The sequence below is a fragment of the Ranitomeya variabilis genome, chromosome 8, assembly GCF_051348905.1.
Source record: "Ranitomeya variabilis isolate aRanVar5 chromosome 8, aRanVar5.hap1, whole genome shotgun sequence".
Taxonomy (NCBI): domain Eukaryota; kingdom Metazoa; phylum Chordata; class Amphibia; order Anura; family Dendrobatidae; genus Ranitomeya; species Ranitomeya variabilis.
The window spans coordinates 215,928,972-215,954,875 of NC_135239.1; the positions used below are offsets into that span (position 1 = coordinate 215,928,972).

At 54.1% G+C, this 25,904-nt stretch overlaps 2 protein-coding genes across 7 annotated transcripts in view; one reads left to right on the top strand and one right to left on the bottom strand.

Moving 5' to 3' along the window:
• Positions 1-670: 670 nt before the first annotated feature.
• C8H3orf18 (chromosome 8 C3orf18 homolog) lies at positions 671-20,552 on the bottom strand. Of its 6 annotated transcripts, none has more exons than XM_077277038.1 (6): positions 20,395-20,552; positions 18,125-18,357; positions 16,441-16,466; positions 14,481-14,598; positions 13,304-13,411; positions 671-3,410 (listed from the first exon to the last, which is right to left on the bottom strand). In XM_077277038.1, the coding sequence occupies exons 2-5, from the start codon at positions 18,299-18,301 to the stop codon at positions 13,331-13,333; spliced, it is 402 nt and encodes a 133-aa protein (XP_077133153.1). In that variant the 5' UTR covers positions 18,302-18,357; positions 20,395-20,552; the 3' UTR covers positions 671-3,410; positions 13,304-13,330. The 6 variants fall into 6 exon arrangements, 5 of the variants coding, with proteins under 5 accessions (XP_077133153.1, XP_077133152.1, XP_077133150.1 ...); XM_077277039.1 differs by lacking the exon at positions 671-3,410 and adding an exon at positions 10,139-10,367; XR_013218506.1 differs by lacking the exons at positions 14,481-14,598; positions 16,441-16,466; positions 18,125-18,357; positions 20,395-20,552 and having other exon boundaries at positions 1,488-1,542; positions 1,575-3,410.
• Positions 20,553-22,486: 1,934 nt separating this feature from the next.
• HEMK1 (HemK methyltransferase 1, mitochondrial release factors N(5)-glutamine) overlaps positions 22,487-25,904 on the top strand; it is a 30,896-nt gene continuing 27,478 nt past the window's right edge. Inside the window, exons 1-3 of the mRNA XM_077277040.1 lie at positions 22,487-23,209; positions 23,328-23,522; positions 24,913-25,004. Coding sequence (XP_077133155.1) covers positions 23,147-23,209; positions 23,328-23,522; positions 24,913-25,004 — 350 coding nt within the window. The 5' untranslated portion in view covers positions 22,487-23,146. The remainder of the gene's footprint in view (positions 23,210-23,327; positions 23,523-24,912; positions 25,005-25,904) is intronic.

Sequence of the window (25,904 nt, forward strand, 5' to 3'; positions counted from 1 at the left end):
ATAATTATTGCTTGTATTTATACATTGTATACTTAATAAATTTTTGGTACCCAATATACTCCTTTGTTCTCCTTATCTTTAGTGAGAGGAGACTTAATAGCTGTCTACAAATATCTGAAGGGCCGTCACAGTGTAGAGGGATCATCATTATTCTCATCTACACATGGAAACACGAGAAGCAATGGAAGGAAACTGAAAGGGAGAAGATACAGATTAGAAATTAGAAAAAACTTTTTGACAGTGAGGGTGATCATTGTGTGGAACAGGTGGTCACGAGAGGTGGCGAGTTCTCCTTCAATGGAAGTCTTCTCACAGAGGCTGGACAGACATCTGTCTGAGATGGGTTAGTGAATCCTGCATTGAGCGGGGGGCTGGACCAGATGACCCAGAAGATCCCGTCCAACTCTGACATTCTAGGATTCTCTGACTCCTATCACAATATGGCTTCCTTTGTGCCTTAATATAGCCCCCCCCTCCCCTCTGAGCTGCCATCGATGTGGACCTGCTGCAGACAAGGGGATGACTATGAGACAACGGCGCCACCAGGTGGCCGTACCGGATACTGCTCCACCAAGGATGCACGTGGCAGAGAGGTGGCCTGGGCACAGGGTCCCTAGTAATAAGGCCAGCGCCAGGCACAGTTTGGAAGAAAGAAGCCATGTTTTTCTAGTCGTGTACAAGCTTTTTAATATTTCCTCCACCAATAATTGCCCCCAATAACAGCACTGTGACCCCACTGACAGCGCAGAAGAGGGACCTAACACAAAAGGTTATTGCTTTTTTGTTTGTCTTATAGGTAGAATTTGTCAATACTTGTGTTCTTGGTAATGCTTCCTGGACTGTCTCTCTGGAGCACAGCTATCCTCTGCCTCTTCTCTCGGGGGGCACAGCTATCCTGTCTCTTCTCTCGGGGGGCACAGCTATCCTGCCTGTTCTCTTGGGGGGGCACAGCTATCCTCTGCCTCTTCTCTCGGGGGGCACAGCTATCCTGCCTGTTCTCTCGGGGGGGCACAGCTATCCTCTGCCAGTTCTCTCGGGGGGGGGGGCACAGCTATCCTCTGCCTCTTCTCTCGGGGGGCACAGCTATCCCGTCTCTTTTCTTGAGGGGCACAGCTATCCTCAGCCTCTTCTCTCGGGGGGCACAGCTATCCTGTCTCCTTTCTCGGGGGGGGGGGGGGGGGGGGGCGCACAACTACCCTCTGCCTCTTCTCTCGGGTGGCACAGCTATCCTCTGTCTCCTCTCGGGGGGGGGGGGGCACAGCTATCCTCTGTCTCTTTTCTTGAGGGGCACAGCTATCCTCAGCCTCTTCTCTCGGGGCAAAGCTATCCTCAGCCTCTTATCTCAGGGGGCACAGCTATCCTCTGCCTCTTCTCCCGGGGGGGGGGGGGGGGGGGGCACAGCTATCCTCTGTCTCTTCTCTCAGGGGGGCACAGCTATCCTCCGCCTCTTCTCTCGGGGGGCACAGCTATCCTCCGCCTCTTCTCTCGGGGGGCACAGCTATCCTCTGTCTCTTCTCTCGGCGGGGCACAGCTATCCTCAGCCTCTTCTCTCGGGGGGCACAGCTATCCTCTACCTCTTCTCTCGGGGGCACAGCTATCCTCTGTCTCTTTTCTTGAGGGGCACAGCTATCCTCAGCCTCTTCTCTCGGGGCACAGCTGCCCTCTGTCTCCTTTCTCGGGAGGGGCACAACTATCCTCTGCCTCTTCTCTCAGGGGCACAGCTATCCTCTGCTTCTTCTCTTGGAGGCACTCCTATCATGTTTCTTCTCGCGGGGGGCACAGCGATCCTCTGTCTCTTCTCTTGGAGGCACACCTATCATGTCTCTTCTCTTGGGGGCACAACTATCTTCTGTCATTTCTCGAGGGGCACAGCTATCCTCAGCCTCTTCTCTTGGGGGCACAACTAGCCTCTGCCTCTTCTCTTGGGGGCCACAGCTATCCTCTGTCTCTTGGGGACACAGCTATCCTCTGTCTCCTCTCGGGGGGCACAGCTATCGTCTGCTTCTTCTCATGGAGGCACACCTATCATGTCTCTTCTCTCGGGGGCACAGCTATCCTCTGTGCAGCACCCAACATGGGTGACCCTGAAAGAAGAGGCATTCATACAGTTTTGGTTTCCTATCTGTACATTTCTCGCAGCGTGGATCTCATCGATGGATCCTTGTCCAGGTAATATTAGGTCGGGTGCAGCGATAACTGTTGACAAAGACGAGCGTTGACGGCGTGCAGCTCCTCCTCGTTACGCCGTATCTCCTCCAGAGCACGTGACAGCCGCATTGCATCTTCCAGCTGTTTTTCGGACAATCGTTTTGCCTGTTCTCTTTCCCATTTTTCTCGTTGGGTTTTGATCACATTTTCTTTGAATGTTACCTGGACATTGGTCTTGAAGTGCGCAGACTTCTCCTCCAGGCGCGTTAATGATCTCAGATACAGAGGCATGGTCCATTTTGCAGGGTTGAACCTGGGAATAAGAGGAATGACCGTGCCGCACTTGTTTTGGTCTTGGATTGAGTTCATAAGGACGACGTTGGTCTTGAACTCGCCCCATCTGGACTTAAAATTGTCAGTGAGTAGAAGAACGACATAGGCAGAGTTCTCCACGGCGTCTTCAAGGCATCGGAGAGGACTTTGTCCTGCGGTCTCAAAACCTTCACAAAACGTTGTGCCGTTCATGATCTGCAGACGGTGCAGAACCGCGCAGACCCTCTGAGCTTCATCCTCATCCCCCGGGACGTGAAGTATCACAAAGCTGAAAAACTTCACGGAAGACGGCAGCAAATATGTAGGGAAAGAGGGTAAATCAGAGACCGAGGGGGGTAAATCAGAGACCGAGGGGGGTAAATCAGAGACAGAGAAGCCAGCTGGAGGACCTGGAGACATTGTGCCACCATGGCTTTCCCGGGTATGGCCTAATCCAGCAGGGCGGAGGGAGTCTCTGATGTCTTCTGCTCGTGCTTCGCCTTCATGTTCCAGCTCCTCTGTTGGGCCCTTCGTCTCACTGAACGTCTTTGATGCCGCTGCTGTCGGATTGGCGGCACATGAAAGATCAGACGCATCTGAAGGGCTGGAGCCGCAGGGTGCAGGGTCTCTTTTGAGGCCACCGTTCGCCTCGCATTGGCTCTTGTGTGCCCCCGTTACAAGTTCTGCACTGTATGAATCACTGATCTGCAATGAATAAGATGCACAAGATGGAGGACTCGGGTCTGGTGACTCCGGCAGCACAATCCCATTGATCGGCAGATCAGAACGCAATGTATGCGGCTCGTCCATGTCACAGCTGGGATACGGCTCCAGCATGGTGATCTGCAGAATGAGCGGTCACCACGGTGTTAATTAGGATTTGAGGCGTCCCCAAAATGCACGATGGACATCAACATCACAGGAAATCTTCACAAAGTACCGAGCCTCAACTGTAAGCAAAAAGAAGAGAAATGGCTTATTAGCCACATACCTGTAATATTGGAGCCATATCCACAGCGACTCCCAGCAGACCACCCATGTGCCCCCTATAAACCGATGGTGAAACCTGCACTGATCATTCTGCAGCACGTGCACAACACGACGAGCCGCGATCTGACAATCTGCAGCACTTTCTGATTTCTGCGTGGAATCTTTCCTCAGCATGTGGAGCCTGTAATGTACGATAATTCACAACGGAAGATAAAAACTGGAGAAAATGTGTGAACAAAGTCTTAGAGGAAATCCACACAGGACAGAGCTGCTCGGGGCTTGCGGTGTGGATATGCACGGGTGGAATCGGCGGTGGGCACAGACGAGTTTACAAATCTTATCCACACGCTGAGGAATTCTGCACAGAAATCGTGAAAAATAAATTCACAATCCAATGATGATGTGACACAGTCTCAGGCGGATATAGTGACCAGGAGACACAGCCCGGCCCGTATCTGGGACTATAACACGGAGAGCGTTAGGGAGGGCCACATCGTAGTCGGTTACCAAAATGGAAGCGCATTCACTAATAGACTGCTCAAAACCATAAAGGGAACACACAATGTAACTCCACGTCCATCACACTTCTGTGCAATCACCAGGTCCAGTTATGAAGTAACAGCGATTGGGAATCAATTTCTCCTGCTGCAAATGGAGCAGACAACTGATCGGCAATTAGCTAGACACCCCCTATAAAGGAGCGGTTCTGCAGGGGAGATCACAGACCATTTCTCTGCTCTCATACTTTTTGGCTGTTTTGGTCACTTTTGCATTTTGTCATTGCTCTCACCCCTAGAGGTACAGTACAGTATCGTGAAGCGGTGACTACAACCCACAGAAGTATCTCAGGCAGTTCAGGTCTCCATGTGCTCGCCAGAGGTAGCCTGACTGCCATTAGGTACCCAGATGAGATCCTCAGACCCCTGGTGAGACCATAGGCTGGTGCGGTTGGCCCTGGGTTCCTCCTAAAGCAGGACAATGCCATGTGGCTGGAGTGTGTCAGCAGTTCCTGCAAGATGAAGGCATTGAAGCTATGGACTGGCCGCCCGTTCCTCAGACCTGAATCCAATCACGCACATCTGGGACATCATGTCTCGCACCATCCACCAATGCCAATCATTCCACAGCCAAAGCTCCATGGGATAGTAATTTGATTTACACAGATAATTTTTCTGTTTTATTGTTCTCAGTACATTCCACTATGTAACGAATAAAGATTTGTCTCTGGAATATTTCATGCAGTGATATCTAGGATGTGGGATGTAGTGTTTCCTTTGTTTTGACCAGTGTATATCCATTACTCAAATTCTGCACCATGTTCTAAAAACTTCACAGACCCTCCTCCTTTCAGAAACCTAAATATCTGGAGGCCGGTGCTGTGCAGACACGACCCAAAGATGAGGACCAGAAGAGCGGCGCCGTGCAGAAACGACCAAAAGATGCGGAACGAAAGAGCAGCGCTGTGCAAAAAAGACCGAAAGATGTGGAACGGAAGAGCGGCGCCGTGCAGACATGACAGAAAGAAGAGGAATGGAACAGCGGCACCGTGCAGACATGACAGAAAGAAGAGGAATGGAACAGCGGCACCGTGCAGACACAACAGCAAGAAGAGGAACGGAACAGCGGCACCGTGCAGACACAACAGAAAGAAGAGGAACGGAACAGCGGCACCGTGCAGATAGGAACGGAAGAAGAGGAACGGAAGAGCGGCACCGTGCAGACACAAGTGAAAGAAGAGGAACAGAACAGCGGCACCGTGCAGATAGGAACAGAAGAAGAGGAACGGAAGAGCGGCACCGTGCAGACACAAGTAAAGAAGAGGAACAGAACAGCGGCACCGTGCAGACACTACAGAAAAATGGGGAACGGAAGAGCGGCGCCATGCAGACACGACCGAAAGAAGAGGAACGGAACAGCAGCACCATGAAGACAAGACAAAAAGAAGAGGAACAGAACAGCGGCGCCATGCAGACACGACAGAAAGAAGAGGAACGGAACAGCGGCACCGTGCAGACACAACAGAAAGAAGAGGAACGGAACAGCGGCACCGTGCAGACACAACAGAAAGAAGAGGAAGGGAAGAGCGGCACCTTGCAGATAGAACGGAAGAAGAGGAACGGAAGAGTGGCGCCGTGCAGACACAACAAAAAGAAGAGGAACGGAAGAGCGGCGCCGTGCAGACATGACAGAAAGAAGAGGAAGGGAAGAGCGGCGCCGTGCAGATAGGAACGAAAGAAGAGGAACGGAACAGCAGCGCCATTCAGACATGACAGAAAGAAGAGGAAGGGAACAGCGGCTTCAGTAAATAAGGAGCAGAAGTTCTTATCATGTAATTGGAAACGTCTCATGCTGACTTCTAGCAGTGATGACTCTGGCGACAGATCCCGCAGTCACAGATCCTGTAGTCTGACCTGGTAATATGGCGACTGACGAGGAAGTGAAAGAACCTGCAGCACATCACTGTCCCCACCGCACACTCCTCATACTGCACACTCCTCGCTCGCTCCGCACGGACATACTTGCCATTTGGTAGCCCCGCTCCTCTGGGGGGGGGGGGGGGGTCTGCGTCTCTTCTTCCTCAGTGCTGGTGGCTTCTCCTGGCAGCTCAGCGTCTGCCTTGTCAGGACTACAACCCCTCCCTTCCGAGATGAAAGGTCACATTCCACATCAGATCTAGGGCTGGTCTGTCATGTCAGGGAAGTAGTAGGACAAGTCCCAGCACAACCAGGCTTGTGAAGGGAAGGGGGGCTGGTGTCTGGGGAATTGAGAATTCGCAGCAGTAGAGATGCAAATAAGCTGCGACCCCTGTAGTGCCCCCTCTGAGCCCTGGCACACATGTGGCCCCTCGTCTGCACACAGCGGGGCAGGGTGACTGACAGACGCCTTCAGTGTCGGGGTTCTGATTCTTGTCTGCATCCCGCTGGGGCAGAGTCTAATAGACCCCCAGAAAAAGTACAAGAGGGAAGAACTGGACACCAAACCTGCCTCCTCCCTCTGTTCCCAGGACTGACTAGCGGCGCTGCCTCCCTCTGTCTCTGGGACCCATGAAGTGTCAGTGAACGGGGACATTTAGGGTATGTGTCCACGTTCAGGATTGCATCAGGATTTGGTCAGGATTTTCCATCAGTATTTGTAAGCCAAAACCAGGAGTGGAACAATTAGAGGAAAAGTATAATAGAAACACATCACCACTTCTGCATTTATCACCCACTCCTGGTTTTGGCTTACAAATACTGATGGAAAATCCTGACCAAATCCTGATGCAATCCTGAACGTGGAAACATACCCTTATACACTGCACAAAAAAATACACTGTGTTCCAAATTATTATGCAAATACTATTTCCTCCTATTTCCTCTAAATTACCTATCTGAGTTGCAGTCATTGTTATTTTCCAGTCATCTACTATTCTAGTATAATCGCAATGTTTTGGAACAAACTGCCTATGAAAACAGGATCTTTTTAAAAAAAATAAACACTCAAAATGCATGTTCCAAATTATTATGCACAGCAGAGTTTTCAACCTTTTTTTTTTATTTTGAACAAACAAATGGTCAATTGTGAAGTTATAAGCATTATCAGCTTATTACAAAATGAAATCAAAGTTTTCAAGTGAAAACTTTATTCTAGGTGATGTTACATTTGCACATAGGACCCCTTGTTGGAAAGAAGCTTCTGAACTCTCTCGTCCATTGAATTTGTCAGTTTTTGGATGGTTTCTGCTTGTTGTTTTGCATGTGGACAGAATCCCCTCCCAGAGCTGCTGCTTAGATGTGACCTGCCTCCCGCCATCATAGACGCTCCTTTTGATGATGCTCCAGAGGTTCTCAGTGGGGTTGAGGTCAGGGGAAGATGGTGGCCGCACCATAAGTTTGTCCTCTTTTATGCCCATAGCAGCCAGAGATGCAGATGTGTTTTTTGCAGCATGAGACGGTGCATTATCATGCATGAAAATGATCTTGCTGCGGAAAGCACGGTTCTTCCTCTTGAACCATGGCAGGAAGTGTTGTTTTAGAAACTCCACATAGATTATGGAGTTCATCTTTACCCCTTCAGGGATCATAAAGGGGCCGACAATCTCTCTCCCCATGATTCCAGCCCAAAACATTACTCCACCTCCTCCTTGTTGGCGCCTTAGCCGTGTTTTCATGGGGTGTCCATCCTCCACTCCATCCATCTGGACCATCGAGCGTTGCACGGCACTCATCGGTGAACAAAACAGTTTGGAAGTCAGTCTTCATGTATCGTTTGGCCCACTGGAGCCGTTTCTGCTTGTTGCAGTGGATAGAGGTGGTCGACAGGATGGTTTACGCACAGCTGCAAACCTCTGAAGGACCCTGCATCTTGTTGTTCTGGGGACGTTGGAGGCACCAGCAGCTTCAAAAACTTGTCTGCTGCTATGACAAGGCATTTTTGCAGCTGCTCTTTTAACCTTACGCAATTGCCTGTTGGAAAGTGTCCTCAATTTTTCCTTATCAGCACGCACACGTGTGTGCTGGGAATCAGCTACATACTTCTTGATTGTGCGATGATCACGATGAAGTGTCTTGGCAATGTTGATTGTAGTCATGCCTTGACCTAAATACTCCACAATTTGTTGCTTCTCAGCAGCCGACACATCCTTTTTCTTTCCCATTTTGGCCAAAAATGTAGGCTGCTTAATAATGTGGAACAGCCTTCTTAAGTAGTCTTGCCTTTATTTGGACACACCGGCCAAACTAATGTGCACAGGTCTCTGCAATTGCTTTCAGTGATATAAAGAGCCCTGACACACATCACCATCAATGAGCTTAAATGACAAACAAAAAAATTCTAACCTTATCACTCCTGAACTCTTTGTGCAGAATCATTTGGAACACAGTGTAAAGTGAACACAAACAACAGAATATAACTCCAAGTAAATGAAGCTTCTGCGAAACCAAACTGTCCACTTAGGAAGCAACACTGTTTGACAATTAATGTCACATGCTGTTGTGCAAATGGAATAGACAACAGATGGAAATTATTGGCAATTATCAAGACACCCTCAATAAAGGAGTGGTTCTGCAGGTGGGGACCACAGACCACATCTCAGTACCAATGCTTTCTGGCTGATGTTTTGGTCACTTTTGAATGTTGGTTGTGCTTTCACACTCGTGGTAGCATGAGACAGACTCTACAACCCACACAAGTGGCTCAGGTAGTGCAGCTCATCCAGGATGGCTCATCAATGCGAGCTGTGGCAAGGTTTGCTATGTCTGTCAGTGTAATGTCCAGAGGCTGGAGGCGCTACCAGGAGACAGGCCAGTACACCAGGAGACGTGGAGGGGGCCGTAGGAGGGCAACAACCCAGCAGCAGGACAGCAACAACCCAGCAGCAGGACCACTACCTCCGCCTTTGTGGAAGGAGGAGCACTGCCAGAGCCCTGCAAAATGACCTCCAGCAGGCCACAAATGTGCATGTGTGTGCACAAACGGTTAGAAACCGACTCCATGAGGATGGTCTGCGTGCCCGACGTCCACAGATGAGGGTTGTGCTCACAGCCCAACACCGTGTAGGACACTTGGCATTTGCCACAGAACGCCAGGATTGGCAAATTCACCACTGGCGCCCTGTGCTCTTCACAGATGAAAGCAGGTTCACACTGAGCACATGTGACAGACGTGACAGAGTCTGGAGACGCCGTGGAGAGTGATCTGCTGCCTGCAACATCCTTCAGCATGACCGGTTTGGCAGTGGGCCAGTAATGGTGTGGGGTGGCATTTCTTTGGAGGGCCGCACAGCCCTCCATGTACTCGCCAGAGGTAGCCTGACTGCCATTAGGTGCCGAGATGAGATCCTCAGACCCCTTGTGAGACCATATGCTGGTGCGGTTGGCCCTGGGTTCCTCCTAATGCAGGACAATGCCAGACCTCATGTGGCTGGAGTGTGTCAGCAGTTCCTGCAAGATGAAGGCATTGAAGCTATGGACTGGCCCGTCCATTCCCCAGACCTGAATCTGACTGAGCACATCTGGGACATCATGTCTCGCTCCATCCACCGTCACGTTGCACCATAGACTGTCCAGGAGATGGCGGATGCTTTTGGTCCAGGTCTGGGAGGAGATCCCTCAGGAGACCATCCGCCGCCTCATCAGGAGCATGCCCAGGCGTTGTAGGGAGATCATACAGGCACGTGGAGGCCACACACACTACTGAGCATCATTTCCTTGTCTTGAGGCATTTCCACTGAAGTTGGATCAGCCTGTAACTTCATTTTCCACTTTGATTTTGAGTATCATTCCAACTCCAGACCTCCTTGGGATATTAGTTGTGATTTACGTTGATCATCTTTAGGTTTTATTGTTCTCAACACATCTATGTAATGAATAAAGATTTACAACTGGAATATTTCATTCAGTGATATCTAGGATGTGGGATTCTAGTGTTCCCTTTAATTTTTTGAGTAGTGTATTTCGGGGCTGAGCACCTGCTCCGATCTGGTCAGTAAAGGGTTTGCTACAATGTAGCACAATGGAGGAGCTGAACATCCGGCCTTTGTTACAATGTATCAAAGCAGATAACATGTATTACACCAGATACTAGTGAAGCGACCGCTCCTCTGGGAGACACGAGCGCAGCGTCCAGCTCTGGACTGGGATTATTTTGGGGTCGCTGTGCCCCGGACTGACAGCTGCGGTCCAGTCTGAACAGAGTATCTGGAATCTGCTTATTTCACCATTAATCTCTTTAATCCGCGGCTACAGAAGATTACACTGCACCCAACCCCCGCAGCGGATTACACAGCCGGGAAAATATTTATTATTCCGATCCCCCGTGAAGCCATGATGGACGCTGTCCTCCTGTGTGAATGGCGAGGCCTCCTTCCTTCCGGGCGGCCCCCGGGGATGTCTGACGCACAGGAACGAGGAGCATTCACCCGTTACCGTCCTCGGGGTCTGAAGAATTTATTAATGAAGCACGAAAGATTCAAACAAATAAATATCAAATAGGAACAGTACAAAATGGTGCTGCGGCAAATCCAAGGCGGAGGAATGGCCTCGCCGCCTAGTTGTGGTGTCAGTCTAGCAGCAACCATGGGGTTAAACCATCTCCAAAAGTGAGAGGCTGGACTGACACAAAGCAACGGATACTCCAGCAGTGCTGTGCTGCAGAACGGAGGGTGAAGGTCTGCGGCCTGAGGGGCGAGGTGCATGGTAGTGATATTAAGGCATATGCACAGTCGGGGTCTCACAGACACACTGTGGCCAGCAATATATAGTCCGGTGCCGAGGGGCAAAAATCACCAGAAAGCACAAGGAGCCACAGGCAACGTCTGACCCCCAAACCGTCTGTGAGAGGAAAACCGTGGATCACAGCGTGGAGGATAACACTTTGGGAGGAGGAGGAGGATATCACTCTATGGGAGGAGGAGCGCTCTGAGCGTGGAGGATATCACTATGGGAGGAGGAGCGCTCTGAACGTGGAGGATATCACTATGGGAGGAGGAGCGGTCTGAGTGTGGAGGATATCACTATGGGAGGAGGAGCGCTCTGAGCGTGGAGGATATCACTATGGGAGGAGGAGCGCTCTGAGCGTGGAGGATATCACTATGGGAGGAGGAGCGCTCTGAGCGTGGAGGATATCACTATGGGAGGAGGAGCGCTCTGAGCGTGGAGGATATCACTATGGGAGAAGGAGCGCTCTGAGCGTGGAGGATATCACGATGGGAGGAGGAGCGCTCTGAGCGTGGAGGATATCACTATGGGAGGAGGAGCGCTCTGAGCGTGGAGGATATCACTATGGGAGGAGGAGCGCTCTGAGCGTGGAGGATATCACTATGGGAGGAGGAGCGCTCTGAGCGTGGAGGATATCACTATGGGAGGAGGAGCGCTCTGAGCGTGGAGGATATCACTATGGGAGGAGGAGCGCTCTGAGCGTGGAGGATATCACTATGGGAGGAGGAGCGCTCTGAGCGTGGAGGATATCACTATGGGAGGAGGAGCGCTCTGAGCGTGGAGGATATCACTAGGGGGGAGGAGGAACGCTATGAGCGTGGAGGATATCACTATGGGAGGAGGAGCGCTCTGAGCGTGGAGGATATCACTAGGGGGGAGGATATCACGATGGGAGGAGGAGGAACGCTATGAGCGTGGAGGATATCACTATGGGAGGAGGAGCGCTCTGAGCGTGGAGGATATCACTAGGGGGGAGGATATCACGATGGGAGGAGGAGCGCTCTGAGGGTGGAGGATATCACTATGGGAGGAGCGCTCTGAGCGTGGAGGATATCACTATGGGAGGAGGAGCGCTCTGAGCGTGGAGGATATCACTATGGGAGGAGCGGTCTGAGCGTGGAGGATATCACTATGGGAGAAGGAGCGCTCTGAGCGTGGAGGATATCACGATGGGAGGAGGAGCGCTCTGAGCGTGGAGGATATCACTAGGGGGGAGGATATCACGATGGGAGGAGGAGCGCTCTGAGCGTGGAGGATATCACTATGGGAGGAGGAGCGCTCTGAGCGTGGAGGATATCACTAGGGGGGAGGATATCACGATGGGAGGAGGAGCGCTCTGAGCGTGGAGGATATCACTATGGGAGGAGGAGCGCTCTGAGCGTGGAGGATATCACTATGGGAGGAGGAGCGCTCTGAGCGTGGAGGATATCACTATGGGAGGAGGAGCGCTCTGAGCGTGGAGGATATCACTATGGGAGGAGGAGCGCTCTGAGCGTGGAGGATATCACTATGGGAGGAGGAGCGCTCTGAGCGTGGAGGATATCACTATGGGAGGAGGAGCGCTCTGAGCGTGGAGGATATCACTATGGGAGGAGGAGCGCTCTGAGCGTGGAGGATATCACTATGGGAGGAGGAGCGCTCTGAGCGTGGAGGATATCACTATGGGAGGAGGAGCGCTCTGAGCGTGGAGGATATCACTATGGGAGGAGGAGCGCTCTGAGCGTGGAGGATATCACTAGGGGGGAGGAGGAACGCTATGAGCGTGGAGGATATCACTATGGGAGGAGGAGCGCTCTGAGCGTGGAGGATATCACTAGGGGGGAGGATATCACGATGGGAGGAGGAGGAACGCTATGAGCGTGGAGGATATCACTATGGGAGGAGGAGCGCTCTGAGCGTGGAGGATATCACTAGGGGGGAGGATATCACGATGGGAGGAGGAGCGCTCTGAGGGTGGAGGATATCACTATGGGAGGAGCGCTCTGAGCGTGGAGGATATCACGATGGGAGGAGGAGCGCTCTGAGCGTGGAGGATATCACGATGGGAGGAGGAGCGCTCTGAGCGTGGAGGATATCACGATGGGAGGAGGAGCGCTCTGAGCATGGAGGATATCACGATGGGAGGAGGAGCGCTCTGAGCGTGGAGGATATCACTATGGGAGGAGGAGCGCTCTGAGCGTGGAGGATATCACTATGGGAGGAGGAGCGCTCTGAGCGTGGAGGATATCACTATGGGAGGAGGAGCGCTCTGAGCGTGGAGGATATCACTATGGGAGGAGGAGCGCTCTGAGCGTGGAGGATATCACTATGGGAGGAGGAGCGCTCTGAGCGTGGAGGATATCACTATGGGAGGAGGAGCGCTCTGAGCGTGGAGGATATCACTATGGGAGGAGGAGCGCTCTGAGTGTGGAGGATATCACGATGGGAGGAGGAGCGCTCTGCAGTGACTCTCAGATACAGCATGTATGTGCAGGATTATTTGTCACGTTAGTCCTACAGTTGCTGTAGGTTTGCAGATTACGATGCGGAGCTGCAGAGCACGGAGCCAAACACCGGTCCCCACATTCCTGGCCCAGCGGTGGTGAGTAAGAGGACGACATCTTCCCCTCCAGGGCACGATGATAAAAGACAGGACAGTGAGTCACGAAGACACTGACCCCCAACAGACGAGTCAGGACCCTTCCTCAGGCGCTGATGGAGTTGGCCACGTCAGTAAACACAAGACGAGTCGGTCTCTGCAGAGGACACAGACTGGTGAGAAGAACCTGAAATACAAAGACGACCCCGGGGTCAGGAGACATCACCCAACACTGGGCATGTGCGGCAGAGATGAGGGGCCGCCGGTCACTGCAATACACAGCAAGGAACGAGCAGCCGATAACCAACCCGAAAATATCTGCACTATTCTACCCCATAGCCGTACTGATCCTGAGTTACATCTTGTATTATACCCCAGAGCTGGAGTATATCCGTGGAGGTGATAAACGGAAACCCCTCACTGTGAGGGAAGCATTCTGGATTCTGACATTAACACCAAACATCCCAATAACGTGACGTTCAGAAATGATTTATTATATATATTGATTGGTACATGCAGGTTATTTTTAATAGATTTTTGATTCCTTTCCCTTTGTGGTAATTGCACTTTTTTGCTGTTTATGATGCCAGTGCGACCCCCGTGTGTGTACTAATGCAATTATGCTTTGCTGCTTTGTGATTGGTCCTCCTTCTACATATAAGTCTATGCCTTGCCTTCTTTTATAAATACTGTACATGGATTTACCGAAATCCTCTGCACAGGAATGCTCCGGTTCTCCTTTCACCTTTGCCCCCACAGAAGGTCACAGCTTAGTACTGTAAATGCAGATCATTTCCTGTGCGCCTGTCCTGTTCTCTGCCTGCACTAAACATCCACAGACAGCAGGTGGCGCCGACATAACAGAAGTGAAGCCGAGCCCAGAGTCTGTGCAGGTCATCCTGCATCCAGTAGGTGGCACATGACACTGAATTCACTGCTGCTCTCTGTTATCAGCCATTTTCCACAGTATTGGATATGTAACACAGTTGGCCAATTCTGGAGACTCCTGGGTCCATGTGCACGGTGGATGTTACAAGAATCTATGTGCCCTATTACAGGCTGCTGCAGAGTGACTGCACCTTCTGGTGTGCACAATATGTGGGAGCACCTGACCTAGGACACCATGAAGAGTCATTGTGCCACCAGAGGGGATTGGCACGATGTGATGCACCATAGTCGGGAGTTTGCCCTGGGTCTCAGATGCCCCGTGCCCCCCATGTTCAGGTGACTCCGGGGTCTGTACAGAGGGCGCTCACCTTTCCCTGGGGCTGCAGATCTCGGTTTGGTTCCAGCAGTTCTTGCTCCAAATCTTCCTGCTCCTCAGCCGGGTCAAAGTTGTACATTGGCATCAGCTGATGGCGGAGCTTCTCCAGCCTGGCACAGAAAGAGAAGACAGTAACTGCAAATGTCGGCAAGACGAGGAGGACGGGAGAAACCGTCTCTGCAGAGGCCTGGGCAGCAGAGCACAAATACACGCTGATCTGCAGCCATCTGATTCTGACCTCACCAGCTTCTGAGTTAGGACGATTATTCGGGTGTAACGTTACCGCTCCTTGTATGTTTTAGAAACGCGACAAATCACTTCATGAAATCAGGACGAACAGAGAACAACGGGCGACTAAGGAGCGATGCAAGAGGACAAAGATGGAGGAACTCAAGGGAGAGCGGCCGACAACAGAGACAAGAACGGCGTAGCCGCGAGCGATCCATCCGAGCTCAGAACAGAGGAGAGCAATCCATCCGAGCTCAGAACAGAGGAGAGCAATCCATCCGAGCTCAGAACAGAGGAGAGCAATCCATCCGAGCTCAGAACAGAGGAGAGCAATCCATCCGAGCCCAGAACGGAGCAGCCGCGAGCGATCCATCCGAGCCCAGAACGGAGGAGAGCAATACATCTGAGCCCAAAGCAGCCGCGAGCGATCCATCCGAGCCCAGAACGGAGCAGGCGCGAGCGATCCATCCGAGCCCAGAACGGAGCAGGCGCGAGCGATCCATCCGAGCCCAGAACGGAGCAGGCGCGAGCGATCCATCCGAGCCCAGAACGGAGCAGGCGCGAGCGATCCATCCGAGCCCAGAACGGAGCAGGCGCGAGCGATCCATCCGAGCCCAGAACGGAGCAGCCGCGAGCGATCCATCCGAGCCCAGAACGGAGCAGGCGCGAGCGATCCATCCGAGCCCAGAACGGAGCAGCCGCGAGCGATCCATCCGAGCCCAGAACGGAGGAGAGCAATACATCTGAGCCCAAAGCAGCCGCGAGCGATCCATCCGAGCCCAGAACGGAGCAGGCGCGAGCGATCCATCCGAGCCCAGAACGGAGCAGGCGCGAGCGATCCATCCGAGCCCAGAACGGAGCAGGCGCGAGCGATCCATCCGAGCCCAGAACGGAGCAGGCGCGAGCGATCCATCCGAGCCCAGAACGGAGCAGGCGCGAGCGATCCATCCGAGCCCAGAACGGAGCAGGCGCGAGCGATCCATCCGAGCCCAGAACGGAGCAGGCGCGAGCGATCCATCCGAGCCCAGAACGGAGCAGGCGCGAGCGATCCATCCGAGCCCAGAACGGAGCAGGCGCGAGCGATCCATCCGAGCCCAGAACGGAGCAGGCGCGAGCGATCCATCCGAGCCCAGAACGGAGCAGGCGCGAGCGATCCATCCGAGCCCAGAACGGAGCAGGCGCGAGCGATCCATCCGAGCCCAGAACGGAGCAGGCGCGAGCGATCCATCCGAGCCCAGAACGGAGCAGGCGCGAGCGATCCATCCGAGCCCAGAACGGAGCAGGCGCGAGCGATCCATCCGAGCCCAGAACGGAGCAGGCGCGAGCGATCCATCCGAGCCCAGAACGGAGCAGGCGCGAGCGATCCATCCGAGCCCAGAACGGAGTAGGCGCGAGCGATCCATCCGAGCCCAGAACGGAGCAGCCGCGGGCGATCCATCCGAGCCCAGAACGGAGCAGCAGCGGGCGATCCATCCGAGCCCAGAACGGAGCAGCAGCGGGCAATCCATCCGAGCCCAGAACGGAGCAGCCGCGAGCAATCCATCCGAGCCCAGAACAGAGCAGCCGCGAGCGATCCATCTATTCACCGTAGACCTACCGAGGAGCGCACGCCTCATTATCATATGACCCTGGGGAGCCCCTTTAAATACAGTCACAAATTTGGTCCATTCCGAAAGGAAGAAAAGTCAAAGAAGTGAATGAGTGACGCAGCGCGGGAGGCTCACCTCTTCTGCTTCCTGATGTACAGTACCTGGAGGCAGCGAGGAAGAGACAAAGAAGAGAAACTGAGGATGAGACAGAGCCGGACCAAATCTGAGAGCGGAGGAGTCTGCAAATAACACAGCCGACTGATACCGCGGCTCATACTCCAGTAACATCTGGAGCTGCACCCAAAGGACTGCATCATGGGAGATCCGTCTACATATAAAAACTGCAAATACTCCAACAATGTGAATCAATGAAACACAATCATAAGAATGCAGCTCAGGGTGTGAATGGAGCACAAGAGACGATGTTACAATAAGCAAAAATCAAAATAGTAGGTGTGATAATTGGGCTCAAAAGTGGAGAAATAAAGTTACAAATTCTCAAACATAATATGTAAAATTATCAAATCATACAGAGAATTATCTCTACAATACTTACCTTGTATTACACTCCAGAGCTGCACTCAGTATTCTGCTGGTGCAGTCACTGTGTACATACATTACATTACTGATCCTGAGTTACCTCCTGTATTATACCCCAGAGCTGCACTCACTATTCTGCTGGTGCAGTCACTGTGTACATACATTACATTACTGATAGTGAGTTACATCCTGTATTATACCCCAGAGCTGCACTCACTATTCTGCTGGTGCAGTCACTGTGTACATACATTACATTACTGATCCTGAGTTACCTCCTGTATTATACCCCAGAGCTGCACTCACTATTCTGCTGGTGCAGTCACTGTGTACATACATTATATTACTGATCCTGAGTTACATCCTGTATTATACTCCAGAGCTGCACTCACTATTCTGCTGGTGCAGTCACTGTGTACATACATTACTGATCCTGAGTTACATCCTGTATTATACCCCAGAGCTGCACTCACTATTCTGCTGGTGCAGTCAATGTGTACATACATTACATTACTGATCCTGAGTTACATCCTGTAATATACTCCAGAGCTGCACTCACTATTCTGCTGGTGCAGTCACTGTGTACATATATTACATTATTGATCCTGAGTTACATCCTGTGTTATACTCCAGAGCTGCACTCACTATTCTGCTGGTGCAGTCACTGTGTACATACATTACTGATCCTGAGTTACATCCTGTATTATACCCCAGAGCTGCACTCACTATTCTGCTGGTGCAGTCACTGTGTACATACATTACATTACTGATCCTGAGTTACATCCTGTATTATACTCCAGAGCTGCACTCACTATTCTGCTGGAGCAGTCACTGTGTACATATATTACATTATTGATCCTGAGTTACATCCTGTATTATACTCCAGAGCTGCACTCACTATTCTGCTGGTGCACTCACTGTGTACATACATTACATTACTGATCCTGAGTTACATCCTGTATTATACTCCAGAGCTGCACTCACTGTTCTGCTGGTGTAGTCACTGTGTACATACATTACATTACTGATCCTGAGTTACATCCTGTATTATACCCCAGAGCTGCACTCACTATTCTGCTGGTGCAGTCACTGTGTACATGCATTACAGTACTGATCCTGAGTTACCTCCTGTATTATACCCCAGAGCTGTAGTCACTATTCTGCTGGTGCAGTCACTGTGTACATACATTACATTACTGATCCTGAGTTACATCCTGTATTATACCCCAGAGCTGCGCTCACTATTCTGCTGGTGCAGTCACTGTGTACATACATTACTTACCATCCCTACCGCCAGTCCTATGACAGTCACGATGCCGAGGGACAGGAGCCAGGTGCCCACAGTGGTTGTTCCAGTAGTGATGAGCCCCCTTGTGTTATTATAAGGGGGAGTGGCAGTTTCCGATTCTGCAGTTACCCCCAGATACAGAGGGGGCGCCATGCTGCTATTACTGGTCATGGTGGTCTCGTCGTCACCGTGGGGCAGGAAGCATAGTCACACAGTCCACAGGAATCCTGCAGGAGAAAATACAGGATAGGTTATTACACTAAAATAGAGCATGTCCACTGTGCTTTACCTACCTGCTACTGATCCTGAGCTACATCGTGGCTGCAGTCATATCCAGAGCTGCATTCATTATTCTGTCGCTGCACTGTACCAACAGACACATAACGAATGCATCAGATCTGCCCAATGCACCGAGCAGAGCCGACAGGAACCAGCAAAATGTGGACTGCAGCCGTACAGGGGACTGAATAAGTGTTTGTTCACACGATGCTTTTTTGCACCACCTTTTCAGCAGCCAAAACCTGATCTCTTGGCAGTAAAAAAGCTGCAGGAAAAAAATGGTCTCACACCCCCCAACCCCCGTGCCTCCTCCCATACATCCCCCCCCCAACCCCCGTGCCTCCTCCCATACATCCCCCCCCAACCCCCGTGCCTCCTCCCATACATCCCCCCCCCAACCCCCGTGCCTCCTCCCATACATCCCCCCCAACCCCCGTGCCTCCTCCCATACACGCCCCCCAACCCCCGTGCCTCCTCCCATACACGCCCCCCAACCCCCGTGCCTCCTCCCATACATCCCCCCAACCCCCGTGCCTCCTCCCATACATCCCCCCCAACTCCCGTGCCTCCTCCCATACATCCCCCCCAACTCCCGTGCCTCCTCCCATACATCCCCCCCAACCCCCGTGCCTCCTCCCATACATCCCCCAACCCCCGTGCCTCCTCCCATACACGCCCCCCAACCCCCGTGCCTCCTCCCATACATCCCCCCAACCCCCGTGCCTCCTCCCATACATCCCCCAACCCCCGTGCCTCCTCCCATACATCCCCCCCAACTCCCGTGCCTCCTCCCATACATCCCCCCCAACCCCCGTGCCTCCTCCCATACATCCCCCCAACTCCCGTGCCTCCTCCCATACATCCCCCCCAACCCCCGTGCCTCCTCCCATACATCCCCCCCAACCCCCGTGCCTCCTCCCATACATCCCCCCCCCCCAACCCCCGTGCCTCCTGGTGCCTCCTCCCGTTCCTCCTCAGGAAGACCCCGGGGAGTGCGGGGAGATCTCTGAAGCGGAGGACACTTCCTGGATCTGTAAAAAGCAGCTATTAATTTACATAAAAAAACAAACCTGCTGCAAAAAGGCAACGTGTAAACATAGCCCAAGACACAGTATTAATGATGAGCGCAGCTCCGGAGGTGACTAGAGCATAACATACACGATACAGTGATGAGCGCAGCTCCGGAGGTGACTAGAGCATAACATACACGGTACAGTGATGAGCGCAGCTCCGGAGGTGACTAGAGCATAACATACACGATACAGTGATGAGCGCAGCTCCGGAGGTGACTAGAGCATAACATACACGATACAGTGATGAGCGCAGCTCCGGAGGTGACTAGAGCATAACATACACGATACAATGATGAGCGCAGCTCCGGAGGTGACTAGAGCATAACATACACGAATCAGTGATGAGCGCAGCTCCGGAGGTGACTAGAGCATAACATACACAGTACAGTGATGAGCGCAGCTCCGGAGGTGACTAGAGCATAACATACACGATACAGTGATGAGCGCAGCTCCGGAGGTGACTAGAGCATAACATACACGATACAGTGATGAGCGCAGCTCCGGAGGTGACTAGAGCATAACATACACGGTATAGTGATGAGCGCAGCTCCGGAGGTGAATGGACTATACACACACGATATAAGAAGGAGCGCAGCTCTGGAGGTGACTGGAGTATAGAAACATGATTGAGTGCAGCTCTGGAGGTGACTGGAGTACAGACACACCATGGAGTGCAGCTCTGGAGGTGAGTGCAGCCCGCACAGAATGTCGCACACGATCAGTAAATGTCGCAGGAGGGGAGTCCCTGTGGCAGAGCTCTCGCGGTGCGGCCCTCTCCGTCAGTGCCCATCTTCCTGCACTGTAAGGAGTGACCATCACTGTACTCGGTGCTGGGACTTGTAGTCCCGCAGCTATGTGCGGGGTCAGCACTCACCTGCGGGGTCAGCACTCACCTGCGGGGTCAGCACTCACCTGTGGCTCCGGGCGCTGCTCAGGCCACTGTGGGGCCCCTCTCGGGCCCGGCCCGGTCCGGTCCCCTCCTCCTATCTGGAGTCTCCTCACGAGCCAATTTTTGGGGCACGGGCTCCTCCTGTGACAGACTGCTTAGCCCCGCCCAATGTTAGGAACTACCCGCCTCTGATTGGTTAATAGTCCTGTCACTCACTATGTAAGGTAAAGGGAAGTTTTCTTGTCTCACTACGCATGCGCTCATTGTGTACGGAAAGGAACAAAAGCTAAGTGATAGGGCGCCGCCATCTTTACTACGGGCGCAGGCATACCTGCTGTGCTGCGCATACTGGGAAGGAGCAAGGACCACAAATGCTGCCATAGTTACCGCGATGGCATTTCCAAAATGTCTACGGGGATGAAGACGGAAACAGAAAATGACAACAATGTTCATGCGCAGGAAAGAAACGGAATACTTTAGGAACTAATGTTCTGGTGCTACGTTTTCTGAAGGAATCCGGAAGTGGTATGTCCGTTCATGTCAAAGTGCTCCGTTAACCCCTCAGCTGCCAGGTAGGATTAGTTCCCGGTGCCGGTATCGCTCAGCCCCTGCCTCCAGCCATTACCGCGGCCCCGGAGGCAGGTGACTGCTCCACCATGTGACACCACAAGGCCAAGCATGTCTCGCCTCGCTCTCTGGACATGCTGCGACTTGTAGTTCCACCTCACAGATTCAGAGAGTTCTTACTTTCTTTTTCACTTTAACTTTTTTGTTTTTTACAAGTTTATTAAGCAGAAATGTACAAAATACGGAGCGGCCTGAGGCGATGACAGCGGCAGAAAATGGCACAATATGGCGGCGCGGGCAGCGTTCAGGTGCTTCCCCTCCAGCCGCTGCGCAGTGTGTTGTCATCGTCATCTGTTCCTCTTATTAAACCTGTAAGAAAGAAAGCAACCGAAGAGCACCCCCCCAACAGTCCGGAGCACCCCCCCCCCAACAGTCCGGAGCACCCCCCCCCCCCAACAGACCGGAGCACCCCCCCCCCAACAGTCCGGAGCACCCCCCCCCCCCAACAGTCCGGAGCACCCCCCCCCCAACAGTCCGGAGCACCCCCCCCCAACAGTCCGGAGCACCCCCCCCCCAACAGTCCGGAGCACCCCCCCCCCCAACAGTCCGGAGCACCCCCCCCCCCAACAGTCCGGAGCACCCCCCCAACAGTCCGGAGCACCCCCAACAGTCCGGAGCACCCCCCCCAACAGTCCGAAACCCCCCCCCAACAGTCCGGAGCACCCCCCCCCCCAACAGTCCGGAGCACCCCCCCCCCCCAACAGTCCGGAGCACCCCCCCCAACAGTCCGGAGCACCCCCCCCCCCAACAGTCCGGAGCACCCCCCCCCAACAGTCCGTAACACCCCCCCCCCAACAGTCCGGAGCACCCCCCCCCCAACAGTCCGGAGCACCCCCCCCCCCCCAACAGACCGGAGCACCCCCCCCCCCAACAGTCCGGAGCACCCCCCCCCAACAGTCCGGAGCACCCCCCCCCAACAGTCCGGAGCACCCCCCCCCAACAGTCCGGAGCACCCCCCCCCCAACAGTCCGGAGCACCCCCCCCCCCCAACAGACCGGAGCACCCCCCCCCCCCAACAGTCCGGAGCACCCCCCCCCAACAGTCCGGAGCACCCCCCCCCAACAGTCCGGAGCACCCCCCCCCAACAGTCCGGAGCACCCCCCCCCCAACAGTCCGGAGCACCCCCCCCCCAACAGACCGGAGCACCCCCCCCCCCCCCCAACAGTTCGGAGCACCCGCCGACAGTCCGGAGAACCTCCCTCCCCCCCCAAACAGTCTGGAGCTAACACTCCCCACCCCCAACAGTCCGGTGCACACATGCCCGCACCCCCCCGGCCGTCCGGAAAACACCCCCACAATAGTCCAGAGAACACCCCCCTCCCCTCCTCAACAGTCCAGAAAACACCCCTCCATTAGTCCGGGGAATGGCCCCCAACAGTCTGGTGAGCATGAGCACCCCCCCGGACAGTCCAGAGCTCCCCCCTCCCCGGCAGTCCGGAGAAACCACCCCCCTACGACAGTCCGGAGAGGCCCCCCCGACAGAAAAATAGAAGCAAATGGAGTATAATAACAGGAATCCATTGCTTCCTCCTCTACTGATCCTGGAACCGCTGCAGCCTATCGGTGAGCTCAGCTGTGCCGGATTACTGCCATCTTGGCGCCTGCCCTGTGTGCCTACATAATCCTGCCCCATACAGAGAGGTAATGCCACGTAGCGCCCAGGAGCCAAAACACAGCGCGGGTGCAAGTGCCGCCTGCCGGGGGCCGGTCATTGTCAGCTCTGTGGATGCCTGCGCCGCCGTCAGGTCATTAGACAGCCGGGCATTGTGCTGTGATACCGCACTCGCATTATACCGCCATATGACGCCATCACCGCCGAGCGCATGTCCGGCTGACTCCTCACTCTGACTCGGGCACTTTTTTGGGCAGTCCTAGTGCAAGTTTCCAGTGATCCGAGGAGGATCGGCCGCCGCCCTGAATTCCTGGAGCTGATGTAGACGCGCTGTGTCCGCGGTTTGTAATTCCTCTGATGTTCTCTGCATCATAATAAAAAACACCTGCGCGTGCCATCGCCGCCATGAGCCCCATGATAGCGCTCGTGGTCACCCAGCTTTCCACATGTCCTGAATAGCACATACACTGACACAGATCCAGCCTCCTGATTGCTGCCGCTCTTCTGTGTGTCGCTGTAGTGCTGACATTCTGTTCATGAATCCGGATGTGCAGCGAGTGATGCATGGGGCAGAAGAGAAGGCACTGAGGGCATTATGTGTGAGTGGTTGGCAGCGGCGGCCGAGCAGCAGCGGCCGAGCACCGGGCTGCAGATCTGGCCATTATAGTGCCATCTATGTATTGTGGGAACTCCACAGAGTTTTTCTTTGTCCTGCAGGTCATGCAACCTTTACTGCGCCAGTTTCTTGCCAAAGTTGCCCATATACCAGTGCCGTGCCGTAGGATGGGGGCAACAGGAATGACACCGGGTAAACTGGCATCATACTGGGAGAAAGTCTTCCATCAACATGGGATCCCTGAGCCCGAGGACTCCAGCCAAATACTAATAGCTCATGCACTGGGAGCAAAGACGGTGAGTGCGAGATCCTGAGGGCAGAAGAGGGGTCTGGAGGAACGGGCTTAGGGGGGTCTGGAGGAGTGGGGGGGGGTCTGGAGGAGTGGCGTGGGGGGGGGTCTGGAGGAGTGGCGTGGGGGGGGGGTCTGGAGGAATGGAGTGGGGGGGGTCTGGAGGAATGGAGTGGGGGGGGGTCTGGAGGAATAGAGTGGGGGGGGTCTGGAGGAATGGAGTGGGGGGGGTCTGGAGGAGTGGCGTGGGGGGGTCTGGAGGAATGGAGTGGGGGGGTCTGGAGGAGTGGCGTGGGGGGTATGGAGGAATGGAGTGGGGGGGGTCTGGAGGAATGGCCTGAGGTGGGGTCTGGAGGAATGGAGTGGGGGGGGATCTGGAAAAGGAGGTGTGGACAGATGGGTTAAGTTTGGAGGGGACAGAGGCATCTGGCAGCTGCTCCATGATCATATCTGCGGTTTCACTGCTTTTGCAAAACAGGTTCCTGTGGTTTCTCTTTTGTGCTCCGTTGGTGGTGGTGGTGCTCCAGTGGTGGGGGTGCTCCAATGGTGGTGGGGATGCTCTGGCGGGGGGAGTGCTGCGGTGGTGGGGGTGCTCTGGCGGGGGGAGTGCTGCGGTGGTGGGGGTGCTATGGCGGGGGGAGGGCTGCGGCGGTGAGGGTGCTCCAGCGGGGGGAGTGCTGCGATGGTTGGGGTGCTCCAGCTGGGGAGTGCTCGGTGGGTGAGGGTGCTCCAGTGGTGGGGGTGCTCCAGTGGTGGGGGTGCTCCGGTTGGGGGGGTGCTCCGGTTGGGGGGCTGCTCCAGTGGTGGTGGGGGTGCTCTGGTGGGAGGAGTGCTGCGATTGTGGGGGTGCTCCAGTGGGGGAGTGCTCGTGGGTGAGGGTGCTCTAGTAGGGGGGTGCTCTAGTAGGGGGGTGCTCTAGTAGGGGGGTGCTCTGGTTGGGGGAGTGTTCCGGTAGTGGGGGTGCTCTGTTTGGGGGGGTGCTCCGGTAGTGGGGGTGCTCCGGTGGTGGGGGTGCTGCGATGGTTGGGGTGCTCCAGCGGGGGAGTGCTCGGTGTGTGCGGGTGCTCCGGTGGTGGGGGTGCTTGGTGGGTGGGGGGTGCTCCGGTAGTGGGGGTGCTCCGGTAGTGGGAGTGCTCGGTTGGTGGGGGGTGCTCCGGTGGTGGGGGTGCTTGGTGGGTGGGGGGTGCTCCGGTAGTGGGGGTGCTCGGTTGGTGGGGGGGTGCTCGGGTGGTGGGGGTGCTTGGTGGGTGGGGGTGCTCCGGTAGTGGGGGGTGCTCCGGTAGTGGGGGGTGCTCCGGTAGTGGGGGTGCTCCGGTGGTGGGGGTGCTTGGTGGGTGGGGGGTGCTCCGGTAGTGGGGCTGCTCTCGTCCTCACAGATCCCTTTCTCTGTCTGGCAGATGCACAGTATCGGATCCTGCGCAGCGCATTCTCCAGTGTCTGCCGATCAGCTGCTGCTTGTAGAGAAAATGGCACAAGAACGTCTGAAGAGGTGAGCGCGCTCCACCGCACGTTTCTGATCTCATGCGTTTGATCACTTGTGAGTCTCAGTATTAAAATCCTTAGCTTCATTCATCTTGTACTCCGCCGTCCTGATCACAAGTCACATGCAGAGCTGCATTCATGGTTCTGCTGGTTCCTCATCGGTTGGTTCCAGGTTACGGGACGTCACATGTCCCTGCTGGTTCAGTGTCTGCACAGAGCGTACGTTGCAGTGACACGTCAGCAGATTTCCATCCAGCAGTGTGTAGAAAAATACATTTCCCACAATGCACTGCACGAAAGTGAGAGCTTATAGTGACACATCCAGCAGAACTGTGAATGCAGCTCTGGATGTGGCTGAAGCACAAGGGAAGAGCTGCAGTACAGACTAGGGTTATGTAAAGGAGCAGCATCACTGACGATCATAGGATTCCTCTTGGCCTCAATCATTTATTATAGTGGTTAAGTAACAGATGAATCACAGCTTCCCGGAACAATGAACCCAGTGTATATACAGTGTGTGGAGCGCGACGTCTCCTATATACAGTGTGTGGAGCGGAGCGCAACGTCTCCTATATACAGTGTGTGGAGTGGAGCGCGACGTCTCCTCGTATATACAGTGTGTGGAGCGGAGCGTGACGTCTCCTATATACAGTGTGTGGAGCGGAGCGTGACGTCTCCTCGTATATACAGTGTGTGGAGCGGAGCGCGACGTCTCCTCGTATATACAGTGTGTGGAGCGGAGCGCGACGTCTCCTATATACAGTGTGTGGAGCGGAGCGCGACGTCTCCTATATACAGTGTGTGGAGCGGAGCGTGACGTCTCCTCGTATATACAGTGTGTGGAGCGGAGCGCGACGTCTCCTCGTATATACAGTGTGTGGAGCGGAGCGTGACGTCTCCTATATAC